General features: G+C 46.8%; 1 protein-coding gene across 1 annotated transcript in view; it reads right to left on the bottom strand.

The window, feature by feature from the left end:
- Positions 1-26,656, bottom strand: part of SPHK1 (sphingosine kinase 1) — a 66,444-nt gene that overhangs the window by 17,124 nt on the left and 22,664 nt on the right. Inside the window, exons 3-4 of the mRNA XM_069752085.1 lie at positions 11,055-11,149; positions 10,853-10,968 (exon numbers count right to left, since the gene is read on the bottom strand). Of these exons, the coding sequence (XP_069608186.1) occupies positions 10,853-10,968; positions 11,055-11,149 (211 nt within the window). The remainder of the gene's footprint in view (positions 1-10,852; positions 10,969-11,054; positions 11,150-26,656) is intronic.

The following is a 26,656-nucleotide window of genomic DNA, read 5'->3' as shown; positions in this document are numbered from 1 at the left end:
CAGCTCCTTAACATGTGCCACCCTGTTTTTAAAGGGACCAAAAGTAATTGGACAGATTCAATAATTTTAAATAAAATGTTCATTTCTAGTACTTGGTTGAAAACCCTTTGTTGGCAATGACTGCCTGAAATCTTGAACACAAGGACATCACCAGACGCTGTGTTTCCTCATTTTTGACGCTCTGCCAGGCCTTCACTGCGGTGGTTTTCAGTTGCTGTTTGTCTGTGGGCCTTTCTGTCTGAAGTTTAGTCTTTAACAAGTGAAATGCATGCTCAATTGGGTGGAGATCAGGTGACTGACTTGGCCAATCAAGAATATTGCACTTCTTTGCTTTAATAAACTCCTGGGTTGCTTTGGCTTTATGTTTTTGTCCATCTGTAGTATGAAACGACGACCAATCAGTTTGGCTGCATTTGGCTGGATCTGAGCACACAGTATGTCTCTGAATACCTCAGAATTCATTCGGCTGCTTCTGTCCTGTGTCACGCCATCAATAAACACTAGTGACCCAGTGCCACCAGCAGCCATGCATGCCCAAGCCATCACACTGCCTCCACCGTGTTTTACAGTTGATGAGGTATGCTTTGGATCATGAGCTGTACCACGCCTTCACCATACTTTTCTCTTTCCATCATTCTGGTAGAGGTTGATCTTGGTTTCATCTGTCCAAAGAATGTTCTTCCAGAACTGTGCTGGCTTTTTTAGATGTTTTTTAGCAAAGTCCAGTCTAGCCTTTTTATTCTTGATGCTTATGAGTGGCTTGCACCGTTCAGTGAACCCTCTGTATTTACTTTCATGCAGTCTTCTCTTTATGGTAGATTTGGATATTGATACGCCGACCCCCTGGAGAGTGTTGTTCACTTGGTTGGCTGTTGTGAAGGGATTTCTCTTCACCATGGAGATTATTCTGCGATCATCCACCACTGTTGCCTTCCGTGGGCGCCCAGGTCTTTTTGCATTGATGAGTTCCCCAGTGCTTTCTTTCTTTCTCAGTATGTATCAAACTGTAGATTTTGCCATTCCTAATATTGTAGCAAATTCTCGGATGGGTTTTTTCTGTTTTCGCAGCTTAAGGATGGCTTGTTTCACCTGCATGGAGAGCTCCTTTGACCTCATGTTTACTTCACAGCAAAACCTTCCAAATGCAAGCACCACACCTCAAATCAACTCCAAACCTTTTATCTGCTTAATTGAGAATGAAATAACGAAGGGATTGCCCACACGTGTTCATGAAATAGCCTTGGAGTCAATTGTCCAATTACTTTTGGTCCCTTTAAAAACAGGATGGCACGTGTTAAGGAGCTGATACTCCTAAACCCTTCATCCAATTTTAATGTGGATACCCTCAAATGAAAGCTGAACGTCTGAACTTCAACTGCATCTGAATTGTTTTGTTTAAAATTCATTGTGGTAATGTCTATAACCAAAATTAGAAAAATGTTGTCTCTGTCCAAATATATATGGACCTAACTGTAACTGTGTTACTATGTTACTATATCCCGCTGTCTGCCACCAGTGTAACGGGGTCTACCAAGCTGGGGTACCTCTTTCAGTACCACCCCGTGTTTCAGGAGGTCCACTCTGCTTTGGCTGGAGTCTGAATGAAGGACGCTGGCTGGAATTGCTTGGTTACATGGGCGCATATAAAAGATCACTGCTTCTCCACGTATTTCCAGTCTGACAACACTTTACTCACAGGACACAGAATATATCACACAGATACAGAGGGCAGACCAATAGAAAAGCGGCAGGGCAGGCCAATAGAAAAGCGGCAGGCCAGACATACATTACAATAGCCGCAGGTGGCCGGAGCCTGCCGATATTTACTGTGGGAATTACAAAGGTGGGGGGCGGACAAAAGGGGAATATCATGTCCCCTCTGCCCAGGGGCGCAGCCTGTGGGCTGATGCATTAGGGACATGCATCTCACATGGAAAATACATACATATAACTGCACAACATATTCTGGGTGCTGAGTGGTTCCGTAACACTTAACAGAGGGCGTCGCATGGATTACCAGTATAATAAAGATGGCAAAACTGTGTGGTGTATGATTTCATTAAAATACTTTATTCTGCATGTGTGTTTATTTAATCCTTTACCAACTATAAGATTAGAAATGGAGAGGTATCTTGTTGACACCTCTCTATTACTAAGCCGTGCTTAATGTCACCTTACAATAGGAAGGTGACATTGACCCCCAATTACCCCACTTGCCACCGCTACAGGGCAAGTTGGAAGAACCGTGCAATGCTCCAGAATTGGCGCATCTAATAGATGCACCTTTTCTGGGCAGCTGCGGTCTGCTGTTTTTAGACTGGGGGGCCCATATCCATGGCCCCTTACCAGCCTGAGAATAGCAGCCTGCACCTGTGAGTTTTGCCGGGTTTAAAAACATAGGGGGACCCCACGTCAGGTTCTCCATTCATTCATTCTCCCCTGCTCGCCGGCAGAGCAGGGGAGAATGATGACAGCCGCGTTCAGCACCACACGCAGGGGAACAGCGCATACAGTAGCGCTACTTCCCCGGCGGATGTCTGTGCACACAGAGGACAGTGTGCACTGTTCTCCGTGTGCACATGTGTGGCACGTTTTGTGGGCCGTGTATCTGGGTGAAAAGACATATCTGCTTGTTTTGCACATGGACACACGGTCCGTGAAAACACGCCGACATATCCATAGACCCATTCATTTGAATGGGTCTACGTGTGTCAGTGTATCCGGTATGTGAAAAAACTGTCACCACACGTATCGAAGACACTGATGTGTGAAACCAGTCTTATAGGGATTTTCTTGCTAATTAGCTATCATTTCTACAGGTTGTCTGTTCCATTTACACAACAACGGGAGAAATTGGTTCACAATCAGGGGTGCTTCATAACTGGACAGGTTGATTTCACAGAAATTTGATTGCCTTGGAGTTACACTGTGTTTAAGTGACCTCAGACCCGCCCATCGTCAAACCAACTCACTAAATAATATACATGCAGCATTAACTATTGTTTGAATTAGTTTATTTTGAAAATCTGTTATAAGGTTAGAAGACGGACCATATATAATGTATAGATGAAGAACATGCTGTAGATGTGACCGGCTTGTCATCTGGACACACATGTGAACCTCAGTACTTTACGATTATATGCCGTGTGTATAATGACTTCCTATGTGTCTGGTTCCAGCCATTATGAACACAGTGGTAAGGTGAAGAGTTCACAAACTGCTCAGTGATCAAGATTCAGTTGTCCCATCTGTTGTCAGACATTTGAAGATCTGTCTGGGGAATTAGAGGAGGGAGGTGTAGCCTTCATCTGGGAACGGCCCTAGAAATCTGAAGGGGCTCTATGTTCTTCCTTATTGCTTGATAATGAATATTATATGGAGGATGCCACAATGAATGGGAAGATCATGTGGGGCAGGATCATAGGACAGATGTTGCAGGATGGGGACAGATGGGGAAGAATGGGGAAATCATATGGGGCACGATGGGATATCTCATGGGGGCAGAATGGATACTCCTGAGGGCAGGATGGGAGAACATATGGTTGGAGCCAGGAATGAGACACACCGGGGCCAGGATGGGGGATATTATTACTGTAGGTGCAAATTAAGGAATATTATTACTGCAGTGATGTATTTTATTTTTGGAGGATACTGTTTTCAATGGGGAAGGGGGTTCCTGTTATTGTGTAGCGTAACACTGTCACTTTTTATTCTTCATCTGGTGTAGTGTAGAAGTTAGGAAAAAAATTAAGTAATGTGCTCTGCAAGCTCTAGATAACTTATTTCCTGCAGAGTCAAGTCCTGGCTGGAAGAAGTGATGGCGGTCTGTGCTGGATGAAGATGAAAAGCAAAGATGAAGGACTTCCCCTAGAGATGTCACTGGCAAGTAAGTGTATTATATGTACATGCACAATATATACTGTATATTATATACAGAGCTCCTGTGTACAATGTCACCAGTGATCACTGTATTACCTGTACACTGGCACTGTATACACAGCTTGTGTATAATGTCACTGGTGATCGCTGTATTACCTGTACATTGACACTATACAGAGCTTCTGTGTACAATGTCACCAGTGATCACTATATTAAATGTACAGTGACACTGTATACAGAGCTCCTGTGCGTAATGTCACTGGTGATCACTGTATTACCTGTACACAGACACTATATACAGCGCTCCTGTGTATAATGGCATTTATGGTGTTATTAGTATTGTGGGTTTATTCTGATGATCAGTATTGATATCAGTATTGTATTCGGTCACTATGTGCCTCATTTTTCAAGCAGAAGATTGATAGCATTAGAGACAGTTTTGGTCAACAACTCCCAGAGGCCTTCTTCCCGATTTCCCAGCCAACCACCTCCAAAACCAACTTCTCCACCATTACAGAAGATCAACTCTCCACTCTACTCTCAAGATCACATCTCACCACCTGTGCACTTGACCCGCTCCCATCCCACCTCATCCCAAACCTCACCACAATCTTCATCCCAACCCTAACCAATCTCTTCAACCTATCACTAACAACTGGTGTTTTCCCCTCAAGCTTTAAACATGCCTCAATCACACCTATCCTCAAAAAGCCCTCTCTTGACCCATCCTCTGTATCTAGCTATCGCCCTATATCACTTCTCCCCTATGCCTCCAAACTACTGGAACAACATGTTTACCTTGAACTGTCCTCCCATCTCTCTTCTTGCTCCCTCTTTGACCGCCTACAATCTGGCTTCCGATCACACCATTCCACCGAAACTGCCCTAACTAAAGTCACCAATTACCTCTTAACCGCCAAGAGCAAGCGACATTACTCTGTCCTCCTCCTCCTCGACCTGTCGGCTGCCTTTGACACAGTGGACCATTCCCTATTATTACAGACCCTCTCATCCCTTGGCATCGCAGACTTGGCCCTATCCTGGATCTCATCATACCTAACAGACCGGACATTCAGCGTCTCCCACTCACACACCACCTCCTCACCTCGCCCTCTTTCTGTCGGAGTCCCACAAGGTTCAGTCCTTGGGCCCTTGCTCTTCTCCATTTACACATTTGGCCTGGGACAGCTCATAGAATCTCATGGCTTTCAGTATCACCTCTATGCTGACGACACACAGATCTACATCTCTGGACCAGATATCACCTCCCTTCTAACCAGAATCCCTCAATGTCTGTCCACTATTTCATCCTTCTTCGCCGCTAGATTTCTGAAACTTAACATGGACAAAACAGAATTCATCATCTTTCCCCCATCTCACGCGACCCCCCCAACGAACCTATCCATTACAGTAAATGGCTGCCCACTCTCCCCAGTCCCACAAGCTCGCTGCCTCGGGGTAATCCTTGACGCTGATCTGTCCTTCAAACCACATATCCAAGCCCTTTCCACTTCCTGCCGACTTCAACTCAAAAATATTTCACGAATCCGTTCATTCCTCAACCATGAATCTGCAAAAACCCTAGTCCATGCCCTCATCATCTCTCGCCTTGACTACTGCAACCTCCTGCTCTGTGGCCTCCCCTCTAACACTCTCGCACCCCTCCAATCTATTCTAAACTCTGCTGCCCGACTAATCCACCTGTCACCCCGCTATTTCCCGGCCTCTCCCCTCTGTCAATCCCTTCACTGGCTCCCCATTACCCAGAGACTCCACTACAAAGCCCTAACCATGACGTACAAAGCCATCCACAACCTGTCTCCTCCATACATCTGTGACCTTGTCTCCCGGTACTTACCTACCCGCAACCTCCGATCCTCACAAGATCTCCTACTCTACTCCCCTCTTATCTCCTCTTCCCACAATCGTATACAAGATTTCTCTCGCGTATCAACCCTACTCTGGAACCCTCTACCACAACACATCAGACTCTCGCCTACCATCGAAACCTTCAAAAAGAACCTGAAGACCCACCTCTTCAGACAAGCCTACAACCTGCAGTAACCACCGATCGACCAAACCGCTGTATGACCATCTCTACCCTCACCTACTGTATCCTCACCTATCCCTTGTAGATTGTGAGCCTTCGCGGGCAGGGTCCTCATTCCTCCTGTACCAGTTATGACTTGTATTGTTTAAGATTATTGTACTTGTTTTTATTATGTATACCCTTCCTCACATGTAAAGCGCCATGGAATAAATGGCGCTATAACAATAAATAATAATAATAATATGTAACATTGTTGAACTGCGTGTTTACACCTGAGTGTGGAACCATGGTGCTGCCAAGTCACACTACAGTCTTCAATTTTTAGGGTCACATCACCACCAAACCATCCCATATAGTCTCACTTTGTGAAACTGGAAATCCATAGAAATATCCCCTTTCAGAGAATACAGTTCTAATTGCAGTAATAAACCTCCTACATAGACTGTCTGCTTTGAAGAAATATTTTTATTGTTGCTAATAGCAACTGATTACAGTTAAGCAGTTCGATGTAGAAATTCCACTTAAAGATACCCTATTGTGAGGTAAAAATAAAACTCATCTAGAAGTCAGTAAACAAAGTGGCTCCGAAGAGCATCTCGTACTTCCTGGGACCCAGCATGTCCATACATTGTGAAGTAAAGCCATAGATTTTAGTGAGATGCTTGTTGATTTAAGGGGTTTTTCCATGGACAATATCGCCACCGGATATTAACACTTTGAATTGAAGTGCAAAGAGCAGCTTCATCCAATCTGTAGCAGCCACTGCAGAGTAATGTAGAGCAGCTCTATCGAAAAATACCAGTACCTGGCCATGGCAGCTACACATTGAATGGAGATGCAATTTGCAGTTCCTCTCAAGGGGTTTACATCCAGCAGCTGCTGGAGCAAATAACAGCTGTTCAGTGGGGGTTCCAGGTGTCGGACCCCAACGATCTGATATTGATGATCTATCCTATGTATTGGTCATCAATATATTGTGCCTGAACAACCCCTTTAATGTTGTGCCGCCGTGAAATTGAGTACAAACTGGAGAGTCCACCCTAAAATTACAGCCAATTTCTTGGGGTCCAAAAGGAATATCTTTCCAACAAGAAGGGATGGTCAAGAGGGGACATCCACTTTAAAGTTTAATTTACTAAACCATACTAGAAAACAAAAACGGACATTAAGGCCTATGTAGTATAAAGTCACTTTTTCTCTGAAGCCTAATAATACAGGAAGCCGAATTTATACAACACAAACTGAGCATATCTTGTCCACAAACTAAATATCTGTATGGGCAAGCAATATCACAAAAGCAACCTCTAATGGGTACAGGGTATAATTGCACAACGTGAATGGGATTTTAAAAAACTTCATGAGAAAAACATTGTGTTTGAGACTTCAGTTTGTTAGGCAATCCCTCCATATGTTGCAGCTGTCGAAAAGCCGTGAGACATGCAGCCGCAAGATTCGAACATAGTATTCAAGCACGACACACACACTGGGTTAGCATGCTCAGATAACACCTTATCCCAGCACGTTCGCTCATCACTACTCATTCATTGGTCATTATCAGAGCTTGTACAATTAAATATTACGCTTCTTTTTTTGGAATACAACTATCGATTGAACAAATAAAAAAAAAATGCTGCGATGACGCGATATTGCCGTTATATGTCTGAACACCAAAAAAGGGGCACCAGAACAGGTATGTAACAGAAATAAATAGATATTTTCATTGAACATTTTTTACTTGCTTTATTAAAACAAAGAAGTGGAATGTGTATATGTGGCTCGAGCAGTTAACAGGATCATAGAAATTCATGACAAGCAGAGATGAAGATGATAAAAATACTTCGATCATATGAGCCAATATTTACAGCAATAATCCAGAAAAAAAAAGCTAAAAAAAAGTGGTTCCAAGACATTTGGTCTCCAGCTGTTGGAAAACTACAACTCTAAGCATTCCTTGCAAAACTACAAGTTCAGCTCGTGTATGACAACAACAGGTTGGAGACCAATAATGTACACTAATGTGTTGGGTATTAGCACCCATTTCCCCTTTAAGGTGCTTATGCGCATAGCAATTCTTGTCCCTGGACTTTCTGCTCTACAGTGAGAGGTACAGACATATCTCCAGTGTAGCATGGAGGCAGGGCCGGACTGGCCATTTGGCAATTCTGGCAAATGCCAGAAGGGCCAGTCTGGTTGTGGGCTGCCTTGTGTGCTACGTTGTTAACAGAATCAATGTTCTCAAGACATCCATACAGGGCCGGCTTCAGCACCCGGCGTACCCGGGCAAGTGCCGGGGTCCTGACGAGATGGAGGGGGCCCATAACGGTAAGACACTGCTGCCGACACTAATGCGCATCATGCGCTCCTGGGGGGCCCCGAAGCCGGACTTCATCCCTTTCATCCCTCCCTGCAGGGCTGCACTGGCGTATGGTGCCCGCCCGGTGAGCAGAGAGGGGCCCCGAGGCTCACTTCTGCTCTCCTGGTATAGCTGGCGTGCTGGAACACCGGGTATCAGCGCGGCTGCGCGCACTAATTCTCTGCTCCTTCCTCTCTGCAGTGAGGACTGGAGCAGAGCGCTGGCAGTGCACGCGGCCGTGCAGACAATTGCTGACTGCAGTGTAGCAGGGGCACACAGTCACACACGCTGTGACACTACTCACCGCACCTGCAGTCAGCAGCAGAAGCATCGGATCCCTCCCCTCCAGCAGCGTCACAGCTCTCACACTGTGAAGAGCCATGGAGGGGTGGGGCTAAATGTCAGGGGTGGAGCCACAGACAAGCAGGGAGAAGAGGCAGAAGGAAATATAAAAATCAGAGCGGGAGAGAGAAAAGATGTAAGAAGAGAGACAGAAAACACAACAGAGAGGCAAGACACAGGTGAGAAGTATATATATATATATATATATATAATTGTCTAAGGGTCACACTTCCGTCTTTCTGTCTGTCCTTCTGTCTTTCTGTCACGGATATTCATTGGTCGCGGCCTCTGTCTGTCGTTGCTGATTGGTCTCGGCAGCTGCCTGTCATGGCTGTCGTGACCAATAAGCAACGGGCACAGTCCAATTAGTCAATTAGTCCCTTCCCTTAACTCACTGCCCGGCGCCCGCTCCTCCATAATCCCCTCCAGCTCACACAGGGTTAATGGCAGCGGTAATGGCCCGCGGTGTAATGCACTCCGTTACCGCTGCTATTAACCCTGTGTGTCCCCAACTATTTACTATTGATGCTGCCTATGTCATGTTAAAAATAATAAAAAAAACAAAAAACCTGCTATACTCACCATCCGTTGCCTTTCCCGCTCCTCGCAACGCTCCGGTGACCACTCCATGCAAGCGGCAGGTTCCGGTGCCAAGGATGGTATGCGAGAAGGACCTGCCATGACGTCACGGTCATGTGACCGCAACGTAATCACAGGTCCTGCACTCATACCAGCCCTGGGACCGGAAGCTGCCACGTGCGGTGCAGGGCCAGTACTTCAACGGAGGGTGAGTATATGTTTATTTTTTATTTTAAGTCTGTATACTACGTGACTCTGTGCTGTATACTCCGTCACTGGGCAATATACTACGTGGCTGGGCAATATATTACGTGGCAGTGCAATATACTACGTGGCTGGGCATTATACTATGTTACTGGGCAATATACTACGTGACTGGGCAATATACTACGTGGCTGGGCAATATACTACGTGGCTGGGCAATATACTACGTGGCTGGGCAATATACCACGTGGCTGGGCAATATACTACATGATTGGGCAATATACTACGTGGCTGTGCAATATACTACGTGGCTGGCCAATATACTACGTGGCTGGCCAATATACTACGTGGCTGGTCAATATACTACGTGGCTGGCCAATATACTACGTGGCTGGTCAATATACTACGTGGCTGGGCAATATGCTACGTGGGATGTGCAACATACTACGTGGCTGTGTTATATACTACGTGGCTGTGTTATATACTACATGGCTGTGTTATATACTACATGGCTGTGTTATATACTACATGGCTGTGTTATATACTACATGGCTGTGTTATATACTACATGGCTGTGTTATGCGCTACGTGGGCTGTATTATATACTGCGTGGGCTGTGTTATACACTACGTGGCTGTGCTATATGCTACGTGGGCTGTGTTATATGCTACGTGGGCTGTGTTATATGCTATGTGGCTATGCTATATTTCTCTGCCGTATCTGTGCATCATGAATCGTGCTATGTGTTAAAGGGGGGGCCCACTGAGACTCTTTTGCCCGGGGCCCTCTAAAACCTGGAGCCGGCCCTGCATCCATACTGTTAACAGTTGTGATGGAGCACAAAGCCGGTCACTCCCTCACTTTCCCCAGCATGCCGTGGGTATAATTAGAAATATTGGTCTTGTAGTAAATCTTCCTTTCTTCCATCCAGGGTAATATTAGTAATATATCCCATCTGGTTATTGGGGACCGGGACACCATGGGCCTTTGTGATTTTCAAATGCCAGGGCTGAATTTCATCCCCAGTCCGTACCTGCATGGAGGGTATGTTCCTAGACATCCACAAACCTACCCGTAGGTTGCTGAAAACAATAATGCATTATACGGACCAAATGAAAACTCTGACAATGGATGCAAACAATGAGAAATCCCACCGCCACTTAAAGGGAACCTGTCACCTGAATTTGGCGGGACTGGTTTTGGGTCATATTGGTGTAGTTTTCGGGTGTTTGATTCACCCTTTCCTTACCCGCTGGCTGAACTTCAATCCAATATTGCGGCCAGCATGCAGCCAGCGGGTAAGGAAAGGGTGAATCAAACAACCAAAAACTCCACCCATATGACCCAAAACCAGTCCCGCCAAATTCAGGTGACAGGTTCCCTTTAATCAAATGGACACAAGGGCATTCGGAAAACTCCTTTACAATTCTTCTTACAAGCCTTACCCGGAATAGTGATTGATCGATGCCGCCAGACCGTTCCCTGAGCCACCTGGCAGGATAGAGAGAGGTTTTTTAATGGCTTTAACCCAATCTGATCGCTCCATTAACCCGTTAATCACCTGCAATCAATAACAAGCATTTAGACATACAAATTTGAAGACACAATGGTAATAAGCAGTAGTGAAGCTAGTTTTCAGCCACTTACCTCAAACACAAGTCCATCTCCTGACATCACCACTATGGCATCCCAGGTTGCCAGATCTTGCTCCTGCACCAGTTCACGGGCTTGATTGGGTCTCTCTGCAAGTGTCGGCAACAAATAAGCTAGAATGTATGGAAACCTTGTAGGACATCAAATACTTAGGGCACAGTCATTTCATGTTGGAGGAATAGTCACATCTCAGGAGAAGTCATTGACTTAACATGAGGTCTCAATTCATCCAGAACTCCTAAGACTTGTATGTCTCCATCACCTTCAATTATCATCAAATTCTTCTATGAATCCTGCAAATCACTAACTGTCCTATCTCAGAACACACACAAGTTTATGAGATGATGCATAGAAATCATACAACAATTTGCCTTATCACCGGTGTTACTCATTTATCAGATTTACTGCAATGTCATCACTATAAGACCATGGCTATATTGATCATTACAGGACCAATCTTAGTGGTGATCCTAGACCACAGTTACAGGATAGCGTAAGAGGGACAGTTCTGGGATGTGCCTCTCAGGTCGCACTACCCAATTCCAAAATTGGCATCTAAGGAGAGGTACATTGGCACTGAGACTTGTCACCCGTTTCCAACAGCTGCAGGATTGGGAGGGTACAGACACCCTGCACTACATGCAGAGAACAAAATCTAGAGTGTTTAGGTTGAATGAAAGTTTGAGTTGAGTAACTTTGGGAAGTCTCAAAAGGGATATTTTGAAGTTTGAAATTTATGCCCCATTCCATTCAATAGTAGATAACTTCTTGATTGCTAGGGGTCCGACCACTGGAAGCACCATCGATCCTGGGAACTTGGTGAATAAAGTAGCAGCCAATCATGCAAACTGCTGGTCCATTTATTCTTATTGAACTGCTGACTACTGGCCAGAGAGGCCAGGCCCACTAGACGGCTCCTACTTGGGAGTATGCACATCACATACATCATAGCTGTTCCCGGCTCAGAAACCGGCGAGTCCAGGCAGCGCACAGTGAAGTGCACTGGGAAAATTCAAAAGTCTGCAGTCACACAGAGTGACTGCAGACTTATCATTTTAGAACGGAAAATCACTTTGAGCATATAACTTGTCATTCAGTGACTTTGGATTCAGGGAGTTCAGAAGGGAGTAATTTGTACTGAATCACGGTTTGTATTTACTTGTTTATTTGCTTATTAATATTTCTTAGTTATTGACAATGCTATTCAATGTACATATTGCTGCATGTAGATAATCCATGATATTTGAAGGGGCATACTGCTGTGCGACATGGGTGGCATTGTACATTTTGAAGCCCAGGTACTGGATCTAAATAAACAGTTAGCAACACACATTCATAGAAAATAAGGAAAGGAGTTTGCTGCTCACCTTCTATCTGGATGATAGAAGGCAGGGAAGAGTGGCAGGGAGGCAAGTCCTGATTTGGCACACATCAGTGGGGGACTGCATTAATAGGGCAATCTGTCACAAAAGACGGAGTTCAGCACCACATCACTGACTTAGTTGACAGATTACTGGGAAGGGATGGTGAGGACCCAGCAGTCATAGTGCACATTCGCACCAAACAAAATGTTAATTGTAGGCGGAAAGTTCTTAAAGATGATTTCCAGGAAATAGACTGTAAGCTTAAAGCAAGGACCTAGAACCCTGTATTTTCCGAAATACTGACGATACCACGCCAGAGAGTCAGTGGGAGAGTGGGGAGGTGAATAAGGGGTTCAGGAACAAGGGATCTGGGTTCCTGGAGCATGGGTCAGACTTCTCTGTTGGGTACAGTCTGTACCCTAGGGATGGGCTGCACCTCAATGGGGAGGTGGAAAACAACTAAAAGGTTGGAGGAGTGTAGGGACTAGGTGAGGGGCACTTACTATACAGCTGGGTAAGATAGAGGAGATAGTGAACTGGGTGTGACACCCCAGGAGTTCGGTTGTCACAGTGGTATTGCTTTCCTCACGGGGAGGGTGATGCCATGCTTGGAAGCGACGAGGATCCCTTTAACAGGTAACATGTACACACAACACTGTTCTGACTCCAGGCCAAAAGGGGGAGCTCTAGACCCAGTTTCAGGGGAGATTCCCTATATATATTCTGGCCACCATTACATTCGATGGCACAGCAGCATATAGAGCCCGGAGTCACCAAAAGTAGGGACACCTGTAAAAAGGCTTGAGTTACCTGCCATTTGGATATTGTCCTATTAATAGGACAGACAGAGAAAGTGAAGACCTTGTGTGAAGTCTTAGGCAGCAAGGGACTACAACAAGGCTTCCAACCCCAACTGGCTAGGGGAATTCCGAATCGCTTCCAGGCTGGCCGGACCTCACCATCACCTGTGATCTGGATTATGGCTGCCTACTACCAGTAAAAGGTAAAGAGACTGCAACCTTGAGTCCTCCAATTCTTTGCGGCACTACACCGTCTATCATCTTTGCCTACTACAACAGGAGCCCTGGGGACTAGGCTTCACCTGTGGGAAGCCATACCATCCCTGCTGCAATATCATCCCCAGTGGACCCTTTTAAGCAGCATCGGTCATCCCTGACCGAATACCACAGGTGGGGTCACGAACAAGCTTTATTCTTTATTCACAACAACCCGTTTAAAGACCTTCCCTTTATCTTGGATGCCCAGGGCCATGGACCGGGTCGCTGCCACTACACGTAAAAATAAAAAAAAATGCGTTAAACCGCACCTTACACCCATACGGCCTTAATAGGCTTAGTGGCGCACGTCACTGCCAGGGGGTCAGCCCAGCTACAAAGTCCAATCCATAACAAAGAAGAAGACAGCGCCACACCGGTCAGTGAAAAATGACTTACAGATTTAATCTGCCATCTGCGGCGACGTTTCGGTACAATGACCTTTATCAAGCACACTGTGCTTGATAAAGGTCATTGTACCGAAACGTCGCCGCAGATGGCAGATTAAATCTGTAAGTCATTTTTCACTGACCGGTGTGGCGCTGTCTTCTTCTTTGTTACGGGTCGCTGCCACTGTGACCACCCCTTTAACGACCACCGGACCCGGTACGGAGTACCCCACGGCCCTAGCGGGCGCTCCACTGTGCATAACTAATTAAATTGGTGTTTCATGGGGGAAAGGATAGGACAGGTAATACACTAAGCAGGAATAGATGTCAGAGAAATACATAAAGTGCATGTACACTAATGTCAGAAGCCTGACCAGCAATATTGGGGAATTAGAATTCATACTGTTAGAAAAAATATGATATGGTGGGGATAACGGAGACATGGCTGGACCACAGCTATGACTGGGCTGCTAATTTACAGGGCAATAGTCTGTTCATGAATGACATTCTCTAAAACCCATCCTGCATCATATGTCACGCCAGTAACTCACATCTTAGCACCATTCTATTCACCGCTCTGCCCCTTTCAGTCTCAGGCCATCACGCTGAACAGAGTTTTGCAGCAATTCCAGCTTTGCTGCATTCTTCTCTTGCTGTTAATCTTCACCTGGCTATAGGGAGGCAGCCTACAAGATTTTAATCCATGTCTCCTGCAGAGTTTAACTCCTTAGCTCATCCTTTGCCAGCAGGGGTTATATTTGGAAGCTCTGCTCTCCACATCGTGTCAGAATTTAGGTGGTTCCTAGCGGCAGTACGTCTAAGTGCAAGTTTGTATTGACTCTTATTGACCTGACTACGTATTCTGATTCTATGCTGCCTGCCCCAACCTTGGACTGTCCGACGTCTCTGCCTGTGCTTTCCGTACCTTGTATTCCTGCCTTGAACCATTGGTCAACTGCTGCAGGTCCGATGACTGCCCTGGAGTGCACCTGGCCAGTGGCACAGTCACAGTTATTTCAGGTTATGGACCTCGAGACCCTGTGTCTAAATGGTCAAGTCTTGTATGAGGAAGTGCATTGCAGCATGAGCATCAAGATCAGTTGATACTGGCAATGCGAGTGGTGGCCACTCAGCAGCAGGATTTGTCCACCTCAGTATCCACCCTATCCCACGTCTCTACCATGTCTGGCCATCCTTTCTAAAGGTCTGACAGTTTCTCCCAGGGAACCGCCTAAGGGTACCGTCACACAGTGCAATTTTCATCGCTATAACGGTACGATCCGTGACGCTCCAGCATCGTAACAATATCACTCCAGCGTCAAAGACTGCTGTCACACTTTGCAATCTACGACGCTGGAGCGATAATTTCATGACGTATGTGCGATGTAGAAGCCGTTGGTTACTATGCGCACATCGTATACGATATATGTTATACCATGCGATCATGCCGCCACAGCGGGACACTAGACGACGAAAGAAAGTTTCAAACGATCTGCTATGACGTACGATTCTCAGCGGGGTCCCTGATCGCAGGAGCGTGTCAGACACTGCGATATCGTAACTATATCGCTCGAACGTCACGAATCGTGCTGTCGTAGCGATCAAAATTGCACTGTGTGACGGTACCCTAAGACTCTAGTTTCAGTTTGCGCAGCCAAGCTCCAGCTGCTGCTTGGGTCCAGTCTCGTTACGATGGAGACCCCAAGAAGAGTCGTGGCTTTATAAACCGGTGACAAATCCACTTCACATTCCACTCCCATCTTTCCACTTTGGACCAGACCAAGATTGCATTTATGGTCTCTCTGCTGTCTGGTCAAGACTTGGATTGGGCAAGCTATTTGGGAAGTGGAAGACCTGAGGCCAGTGATTTAGGAAAGTTCTTGGCAATGTTCCAAGTAGTGTTCGAGGTACCAGGCCGCATCTCAGCTGCCTCAGTATGGCTTGCACTTCCGTATCCTGGCTGCAGAGCTGACATGGAATAAAGAAGGTAGCGACCTTCTGGCAGGGTCTGTCCGGTTTTATTAAGGATGAATTGGCTGGCAGAAATCTACCATCTTCCCTGGATGCACTTATAGACCTGGCTGCTAGGATTGATCTCCATTTCCACGAGCAGGCTCTGGAACAAGCTCAAGTACCTAAATTGCATCAGAACACCACCCAGGCTGGCTCCAACCTTTCAGTACCCCTTGCTGCTACAAGCCACACCTTCTGCTATTGAGCCAATGCAGGTTGAGCTGGTCAAGCTCTATACAAGTGCAACAGCAAAGGTATCGAGATAACAAATGCATGTACTGTGGTGGCAAAGAACATTTTATGCATCAGTAACCAGTGAGTCCCAGAACTCCAGCACCTAGGGTTGGTCGGAGAGACACTAGGTGAGAAAGATTGCACTCCAAAACTATTGAACGAGGTTACACTGGTCTGGGGAGATAAGTCCATCTCCGTGGAAGCTCATTTAGACTCCAGTTCTGCTGCAAACTTCATTCATCAGGGTCTGATTCAGCAACTCCAGCTTCTAACCCAACAGCTTGATCATCCCCCCCTCATTTCCTCCATTGACGGACAACACCTGGCGGAACCTATGCGATGTATGGCTCTGCCAGTCACATTGTAGGTTTGAGTTCTGCATTCCAAAAAGATTTTGTTCTACCTAAATCCAAAACCTCTGTTCTTCTGTGCCTTCCATGGTTGCGTCTACACGCGCTGGTTGTTTACTATTCTACTGGCAAAGTCTTTCAGTGGGGACCCCTGTGTGCTGCCAACTGCCCTGCCAAGGTCTTGCCCAAGTCTCCGACTTCTATGCATTTGAACCTTTCTTCTATGCCTACCGATTATCGACCTTTTGTGAGAAGGTGGTGGAGCGCCAGCCAGAGCCATGGGATACTCGGGCCGGGTCCGACGATTCTTCGGGGGTTGTCACGGCAGCAGTTACCCGGTCCGTGGCCCTGGGCATCCAATAAAAGTGAATTAAATGGGAATAAAGTTTATAGGGGATTAGTTCGTGACGCCACCCTTGGTGTTCGGCAATAAGGAAAATGGCTGGCGCTGCGGTTCAGGACCACTGAGGCAGTTGGTGACGCAGCAGAGATGTTACAGCTCTTCAAGGGTAGAGCTAGGCTCCAGGGCAGTTAAAGTGTTAGAGTCAATGATGGTGAATGTTGTAGTGCAGGGCAGGTGACGCAGTAAATAATTCTGAGGACACAGCAGGGTGCAGTTTCCACACTTTACTCACAGTTCTTAGATGCAATCCCCAGCCGGGTGCTGTGTCCTCTGAGTCTGTGGTCCAGCCAGCTCTCAGGTAATTTGGGGTTCACTTTCCCGAGACTCCCTTTCTTATGTTCCTTCCTTGGCCATCTCTCTGCACTGGCTTTACCCTCCTGTCCTGTGCCTCACACACAGTGTCCCGATCCAGCAGCCTCGGATCCTGTTGGGTGACATCCTCCTGGTCCCCTTGATCCTATGTAGCTGCCGAATATGTGTGGATGTGGCTGTAGCACCTACAGTTACCACAGCCTCTGGCTTGCTAGCTGAGTCTTGTAGTTCTCCACTAGTCTGGGTGTTATGATCTGGTGGTTTAGGAGCAACATGGAACGAGCTCTAAAGGACGTGGTAACTGTACTGACCGCAGTCCCAAAGCTAAACACAACACTAGAAGTAGCCGTGGAATGCTCCTAACTCTCCCTAGGCATCTCGTCACAGCCTAAGAGCTAACTACCCCTAAAGATAGAAGCAGGAAAGCTATCTTGCCTCAGAGAAAATCCCCAAAGGATAGATTAGCCCCCCACAAATAATGACTGTGAGTGGAGAGGGAGAAGACATACACAGAATGAAACCAGGATGAGCACAGGAGGCCAGTCTAGCTAAATAGATAGGACAGGATGGAATACTGTGCGGTCAGTATAAAACACTACAAAAAATCCACGCAGAGTTTACAATAATCTCCACACCTGACTAAAGGTGTGGAGGGTAAATCTGCTTCCCAGAGCTTCCAGCAAGACAGAATTAATTCATACTGGTAAGCTGGACAAACATAGAAAGCACAGAACGGATAAGTCCACAATCTATGGACAGAAAAGAGCAAGCAAAAACTTAGCTTTGCTGAACTGGTCAGGATAACAGGGAAATCCAAAGAGATGTGAATCCAACCAGGAACCATTTACAAGTGGCACTGGCTGAAGGAAAAGCCAGGCCTAAATAGCAGAGCAGAAGAGATGATAAGTGGAGGCAGCTGATGACAGCTAACTCCAAGGAGCAGCCATACCACTAGAAACCACAAGAGGGAGCCCAAGAGCAGAACTCACAAAAGTGCCACTTACAAACACCGGAGGGAGCCCAAGAGCGGAATTCACAACATCTGGGGGCCTATTCCCCCACTGCGACCTGGTCTTTCCACCCGATACGGTCGGCATGGATTCGGGCACCTAGGGTGGATTCCTCACTTCCCTGGCCCCTAGAAACCCTTCTCCCTCTCTCAGGATCTCTTCTCTCCACGTCTGTGCTCATCCACTTCTCACCAACTCCTCACAACTGACTCACTAACACCTCCCACACCCTCTACCTAGTTCCCCCTCCAGCCTGAGATGGGGCCCTCCCTCAATAGGGTCCGCCAAATCCCCTGGCCTGGAGTGTAGTGTTGGATGCTAAAGTGTGGGTCTCCTTACCCAAGAGCGGAGTACCACACATCTGGCTGAGGTGCAGTACCTCTGTAGCGACTGGACCTTCAGGGGTGCCACAGCAGCAAAGGTCTTGTTCTTGTTACCCAATTGACCTTATGATTGTCCCATTGATCTTCTGTCTAGCACCTCTCCACCCTGGGGCTGAGTGTATCCCTAATATCTACCAGAGAAGTGTACATCCAAGAGAACAGCCAAGAAATTCGTCCTTAAGTGCTCTTCTCCTGCCGATGCTGGCTTCTTTGTCATAAGCATGTTCTCTATATCCCTGTATTGACTACTGGGGTCTTAACAAGATCACAAGAAGAAGATCAAGCACTCCTTGCATTTGATTTCTCAACCAACAGAGTCGGTGGAGAAATGATTTTAACCAAGTTAGATCTACGAGAATATGATCAGGCCTGCGCTGCATTACCTCAGACCCTATCCAGACTGACCGTGAGAGACTTAAGGTGGTGTGCCCGTCCACTCTGACTACCGGAGTTTTGACCCGTACCAACCCACTGCCGGCCGTGAGTGTGCAGCCTGGAGCTGACCACGTGGATCGTTGAGAACCTGGGACCTACTTCCCCGGCACCAGTGCTGTTCATCAACATGTTCCAGTGGAGGCAGAGCCTGCGACACTTAGTGAACTTTGTCCCGGCAACCCGCTACCTCGTCTGCGAGAGCCAGGATATGCCACTTTCATCAGCAGACAATGCTTCACCTTCCTCCAGGACCAGGCCCGAGACTTAACATGTCGCCTACGGCGCCACTGTGGGATTTCAAGCTTCCACCGTCTGGAAACCATCGGACTGATAAGTTTACCAGTTTCCTAACCATTTGTTCCTACCCTGATAACAAACCCGAGTTTATTTCCCTGTTAACCCTTCCTCTCCCTGTGTGAAGTAATCATTGTAAAAAAACTGTTAACACTTGCTCTGCCTCATGCTCGTCACTGCATCCCACGTTCCTGCTATCTCACACAGCATCTAAAGGGCTAAACAAATATGGACGGTGCTAATGTAGCACCCCATAGGGCTGTGGGGTACTCGGTACCGGGACGGCTCAGTTATGAAAGGGGATGTGTCACGGCAGCGGTGACCCGGTCTGTGGCCCTGGGAGTCCATTAAAAGGGAAAATAAAGTCTAATGTTTGTGACGACACCTGTGGTACTTAGCCAGAGTTGGCTGACACTGCTTAATGGGATCCACTGGGGCTGCTGGTATTGCAGCAGAGTTGGTAAACCTCCCCACAGGTAGAGCTTGGTCCCCAGGGCTCCCGGTGGTTTGGTAAGAGATGATAGATGGTGGGGTGCAGGAAATAATTGGAGGACACAGGAATTTGCAGTCTCTTTACCTTTTACTGGTGACATTGAAGTCCAAGGCACAGGTTACAGGTGATCTTGAAAGCCAGGCAGCCTGGAAGCGATTCAGAATCCCCCTAGCCAGGTGGGGTTGGAAGCCTTACTTTCTGCACTGAATTCTAGGTACTTTATGCTTTAGCTTTCCTCAAGTCCCTCTCTCAATCTGTCCCTTGGATGGAACACTACCCGCATGGCAGGCAACTCGAGCCTTTTTACAGGTGTCCCTCTCTCGTGGTGACTCCGGGCTCTAATCTGCTGCGCCTTTGAGTGTAGTTGTGGCCAGGGGACCTGCAATTTTCCTGCCCTCCGGTTTCTGCTGTGGGCCATATAGTTCCCACACAACCTCGGACCCCAGTTTCTTGCACTCAAACCTGGAGGAGTGAGCCAATCGCAGCTCCACTCCAGGTTCTCTCTCCTCATGTGCTACCTCTCCCTTTACTGTCTCACACAGACTGCTCTCTAACTCCTCCTCCAGACCAGAACTTATAGGGAAGCTACCCTGAAACCGGGTCTAGAGCTCCCCCTTCTGGCCTGGAGTCAGAAAAGTGTTGCATCTAAGTGTTACCTGTTAAGAGGATCCCTCATCGCTTCCAGGCATGGCATTAACCTCCCCGAGAGGCAGGCAATACCACTGTGACAACTGGATTCCTTGGGTGTCACACCAACACTGATTATGGCTGATGCAGCAAGTTGTCAGCTATAGTGTACAGCTGGTCATTATGAGTTTAAAGTTCCACATGAATACTGTTATCTTTCCAAGCTTTGTTAAGTCCTGGTGACTTATTTGATCATAATATATTTGGTTGAATGTTGTGTTTTTTTTTAATGTCACTGTTGATTAATAAAAACAAATTGAACATAAAATGAGACCTAGAAAGGACTGTATTTTCATGGGTTTTAGTTTAGACTTGTGTGAATTTATAGTTCTGCCGAGCCATTTTAAGATGACTTTTACTTCTTTCAGTTGTTCTGCACAGTGCTTTTCTGATTTTCCCACAATCAGGAAGTCATCTACTCTATGTAATAGGATAATGAGAGTATTCTGAATTCTGACATAGGCTGTAATCTCGGCTAATACCTTGGTGAAGACTCTTGGTGATCCAGACAAACAGAATACAGTAGAAGGGCTCAGTATTGAGAATGCTTTATTTCCTCTTGTATAAATAAAGCGACTAAGTTATTTTTGATTGTCTGGATGTATCGGGATATGATAGTGTGCATCTTTTAAATCTATGACTACCATGTAGCAATCCTGAAACAGTAGATTTATGGTCGTGCTTATTGATTCCATCTTGAAGGCCTGGTATTTTATGAATCTGTTTAGGCTTTTCAAGTTGATGATGGTTCTGAACGCAACATCTGAATAAAATCCCCTTCCTTTTTCTTCTTCTTGTGCTTTGCACAAACCTGTTTCCTTACCAGACCCAAGACCTCCATCTCTAAGGCTAATTGCTCTTCTGGTGGCCTTCTGGGAGGGTGTCAGTATGAAGGTTTGTCGAGGAATCCAAGAAAAATCTATTCTCAAGCCTATCATATTCAGAATCCAGTTGATGGAAGAGATGTTTTTCCAGGTCAGGATGGAGAGGGAAAGCCTTCCCACCACCTGTGGATTGGTATCATTGGGAAGATTTTTTGCTCCCTGAAGGTCCTGTGAACAGAAAACCGGGATCCTTACTGTTTCTTTGTTCCCATTTCCTTTGTTCTCCTGGACGACATCCTCTATTATATTTCTTCCTCCGAAAAGACCCTCTCTTTGGATCCGCTGCGAATAAACACTGGGAAAGCCCTTCTTTCTATCTCCAACATTTTATAAAATTACATCCAATCTCTTCCAAAATAAGAATTGGCCATCGCACGAAATACAGCAGAACTTGTTCTTTGACTGAAAGTCTCCTGGGCAGTTTTAAGTGACAAGGCCGGCCTAGCGGCATTTACCAAGCCCAAAGACCTCGCTGCTAGCCGGACAGAATATGCAGAAGCATCTGCTAAGAATGCTGCCACTCCCTGTATTAATGGCAGGTTAGCCAGAATCCTGTCCCTTGGGGTCTTATCCTTCATCTGTTCTTCTAAGTGCTGCAGCCAAATCATTACGGAATGAGCAGTACAGATCCCTGCAATTGCTGGTTTTAAGCCCCCTGCTGCAGCTTTCCACGTGTGCTTCAGGTATCCTTCTGCTTTTTTGTCCAGCAGGTCTCTTAGAACACCAGAATCCTCAAATGGCAAAGCTGACCTTTTTGAGGATTTTGACACCACCACATCTATTATGGGAACCTTGTCCCATATCTCTATAGCCTTCTCCTTGAAAGGATATCTCCTCTTGGAGGATGATAGTAGGCCTCCTTTTTTCAGGTATTTTCCATTCCTTGTTAGTAAGGGTATACATTTTATTATTACGGTAATAGGAAAGGTACGTTTCTTCCTCTGCTCTAACCCCCCAAACATCACATCTGGGGATTTAGCAATTTTCTCTTCTTTAAGGCCCATAATTGATCTAATGGCTTTAACTAATTTGTCTGTGTCCTCCACCAGGAAACATGATCTACCCCTTGTCACTGTCCGAGGAAGAAGATGAAGAAGACTCAAAATTATTTTCTCCTTCTGATATCAGGGAAATATCAGATTCAGAAGAGACTTTCTTAGTTATTTTTATTTTCCCATTCTTTATTAGAGACTTCAGGGAGCCCTCCACCTCTGCTCGGATGATAGATTTAGGCTTAGAGGCAAAATCAGGGGTCTCCTCACTAATCATTCTCTGAATACAGGATAAACAGAGTCTTTTCTGCCAGTCACCTGTTAGCGTGATTTTGCATAGCGCACCTTCCTTGTTGTTCCTTTTGGCGCTAGTTTTTCCCTGGTGATAAAACAAAGAAAGAGGCCTATTATAATGGTGAAATTTATGAAGATTATTCACCACTCGCTGTCACATCAAGGGTACCTGATTCGGACGCTGTTCTGGGATGCATGAAATATCCTCTTTGTACCCCAAGAAGTCCAGGGTCACTCTGCTCCTCAAACTGGGACGGCCACCACTCTTGCCGCTCATACGGCTGCCCCACTGTGTCCACGCAGATGAGGCCGCTGATCTTACATGATATGTCAGGAAGGAGAGCCTGGAGCAGGAGCATCCTGCCTGTGGTCAGACCTCATTTTTAAATGAGGGGCCACCACATCATCTTCCTCCTGCAACACCCCTTCTGGCATCCTCCTCTGCCAGAATACACCAGGCATGCCATCTCTCAGCGCGCTCTGTTACGCAGCGCCAGCGGAGCGCACTGCCATGAATTCAGAGTACACTTCCCTCATCATCACTCGGGCACACCCAATCCCAGTGTGCCTTGCACCCGTGACAACAGTGGAATGTACCACCATGTTCCTGCGAGTCCTGCTGACGTCATCTGGTGCTGACTTCCAGCGCAGCAGCTGGAGTCATGCCAAACAGAGTGATCTATTTCAATTGTTTATCTCTGTTAATATTGAGGATTATGACTTACAGCCAATGAAAACCCAAAAGTCATTATCTCAGTAAACTAGATTAACATAAAGCACCTGCAAAGGCTTCCTAAGTGTTTAGAAAGGTGCCTTAGTCTGTTTTAGTAGGCTTCACAATCATGGGGAAGACTGATGATTTGACAGATGTCCAGAGGGCAGTCATTGACACACTCCACAAGGAGGGTAAGCCACAAATGGTCATTGCTAAAGAAGCTGGCTGTTCAGAGTGCTGTATCCAAGCATATTAATGGAAAGTTGAGTGGAAGGAAAAAGCGTGGTAGAAAAAGCTGCACAAGCAACTGGGACAGTCGCAGCCTTGAAAGGATTGTTAAGAAAATGCCATTCAAAAATTTTGGTGAGATTCACAAGGAGTGGACTGCTGCTGGAGTCATTGCTTCAAGAGCCACCACACACAGATGTATTCAGGACATGGGCTACAAGTGTCGTATTCCTTGTGTCAAGCCCAGTGGCGTAACTACAAAGTTATGGGCCCCGGTGCGAACTTTCAAATGGGGACCCCCCACCATGCCAAAATATTTTCCACCCAAATTCACATTTTCCCTATTAATTTTGCACACTATAGCTTTATTGCAAAGTTGTATAGTGTGACCTCAGTTGCATAACTATCCAGTGCCCCATCCTGGCATATATTTGTTCCACGTACTGCCATTGTTATGTAATGTTTAAAAGAAAATAAACCATTATACTCATCAGGGGCTAACATAGAAGTCATCCATATAAGAAGTATAATGCCCCCTCATAGTACTCCTTATAGTATAATACACTCCCCATAGTCCCCCATATAGTATTGTACGCTTCTCAGTCCTCCATATAGTATAATACACTCCTCCGTATATTAAAATACACTCCTCATAGTGCTCCATATAGCATAATACACTCTTCGTAGTGCTCCATATAGTATAATACACTGCTCAGTACTCCATATAGTGGTAATACACCCCTCATAGTCCTCCATATAGTATAATACACTCCTCAGTCCTCCATTTAGTATTATACACTCCACATAGTCCTCCATATATTAAAATACACTGCTCAGTCCTCCATATAGTATAATACACTCCTCATAGTGGCCCATATAGTATAATGTACCGCCATCGTCATCCATGTTGTACAATTCACTTCCCATAGTATGATGCACCATAGTTCTTCATATAGTATAATGCATTCCCCATAGTCCTCGATTCAGTATAATGCAGCCCACATATAGTATAATACAGCCACCCCACAGAGTATACTGCAGCCCTGCCATATAATACAATGTAACCCCCATAGAATATAATGCAGCCCCCCTCATAGTGTAATGCAGCCCCTCCATACAGGGGCAGTGAGAAAGACATGAGCAAATGGTGACTAGGGGGCAGGGGACAAGGACACAAGGGGGGTAGGGGAGACAGGCACAAGGGTAACATAGGGGGGCTAGGGAGCAAGGAAGACAGGCACAAGGGGACACATGGGGGCTAGGAGGCAGGGGAGAAGGTTACAAGGGGACTAGTGGGCAAGGGAGACTCACACAAGGGGACAAGGGAGACTGGCACAAGGGGACACACAGGGACTAGTTGGCCAGGGGGACCGACAAGGGGACACACGGGGACTAGTGGACAAGGCAGACTGACACAAGGGGCACACGGGGACTAGTTGGCCAGGGAAACTGACACGGGGACACACAGGGACTAATGGACAAGGGAGACTGGCACACGGGGACAAGGGACACAAGCATAAGGGGACAATGGAGACAGGTGCAAGGGGACACACAGGGACTAGTGGGCAAGGGACACTGACACAAGGCTACACATGGGGACAAGGGATAGAAGCACAAGGGGACTCATAGGGACTAGGAGGAAGGGGAGAAGGGCACAATGGGACACATGGGGACTAGGGTGCAAGGGAGACAGGCACAATGGGACACAAGGGGACTCCGAGGGCAGAGTAGATAGGGACGCAAGGGGGCACAGGGATTACAAGGACAGGGTAGATGGAGAACACACGGTGAGAAAGGGGACAGGGGAGACTTGAGAGCAGGGTAGACGAGTCATACGGGGACAAGGGGCAGGGAATGCATGGGGGGTGCAGGAGGACTCAGGGCATGGGAGATGGGGAGCATTGGGAGACCAGGGGAGGAGGAACAAGGTGTGTACGGGGGGCCCGGAGGAGCAAAATGACCTGAACCTGGGGACCTACTAGGACATGGGGCACGGGACAGCAGGGAGGAAACGGGGCTGGTGTCACAGGGGGCCAGGGACGCTGGGGGCCGAGACGGCGACACACAGGCAGCAGACACACCTCACTTCCGCTGGTCCCGTACACCTCCATGTTCATCCCCGGATCCTCCATGTGGCTGAGCCGCTGCGGCATCCCCCTCCTGGGCGGCTTGGTCCATGTGCCCCCCAATAGCTCTGGAACCGCCTATTCTCGGTCCCAGCAGCCGCCACAGGCTTTGCCAATATGGCGGCCACCATCACCTGTGCAGATGCTGCACTGCCTGGGCCCCGCACACAGTGGGAGTGCGATGAAGTGATGTCTTCATGCACCCGCAGTGTCAGAGGCAGAGGGGAATGATGGGAGAGGGAGCATCAGCTGACGCTCTCTCCTCCATCATTGCTTTCAACTGTACCGGCATCATAAATGCCAGTATAATTCACTGCGGCGGCTGCGATGGGGGGAGTCGGGTGCCTCTGACCTGTCGGGCCCCTGACTTGCCAGACTGTGGTAGTTACGCCCCTGCCTCACACACACTACAGATATCACACACACACACACACACTACAGATATCACACACACACACACACACACACACTACAGATATCACACACACACACACAACAGATATCACAGACACACTACAGATATCACACACACACACACACTACAGATATCACACACTACAGATATCACACACACTCTACAGATATCACACACACACACTCTACAGATATCACACACACACACAACAGATATCACACACACACACTACAGATATCACACACACACTACAGATATCACACACACACACACACTACAGATATCACACACTACAGATATCACACACACTCTACAGATATCACACACACACTCTACAGATATCACTCACACACTCTACAGATATCACACACACACTCTACAGATATCACACACACACACTCTACAGATATCACACACACACTCTACAGATATCACACACACACACACTCTACAGATATCACACACACACACTCTACAGATATCACACACACTACAGATATCACATACACACTACAGATAT

The sequence above is a fragment of the Ranitomeya imitator genome, chromosome 2 (genome assembly GCF_032444005.1).
Source record: "Ranitomeya imitator isolate aRanImi1 chromosome 2, aRanImi1.pri, whole genome shotgun sequence".
Lineage (NCBI taxonomy): Eukaryota > Metazoa > Chordata > Amphibia > Anura > Dendrobatidae > Ranitomeya > Ranitomeya imitator.
The sequence above is the reverse complement of the archived record's forward strand: the minus strand, read 5'-3'. Positions and strand labels throughout refer to the sequence as shown.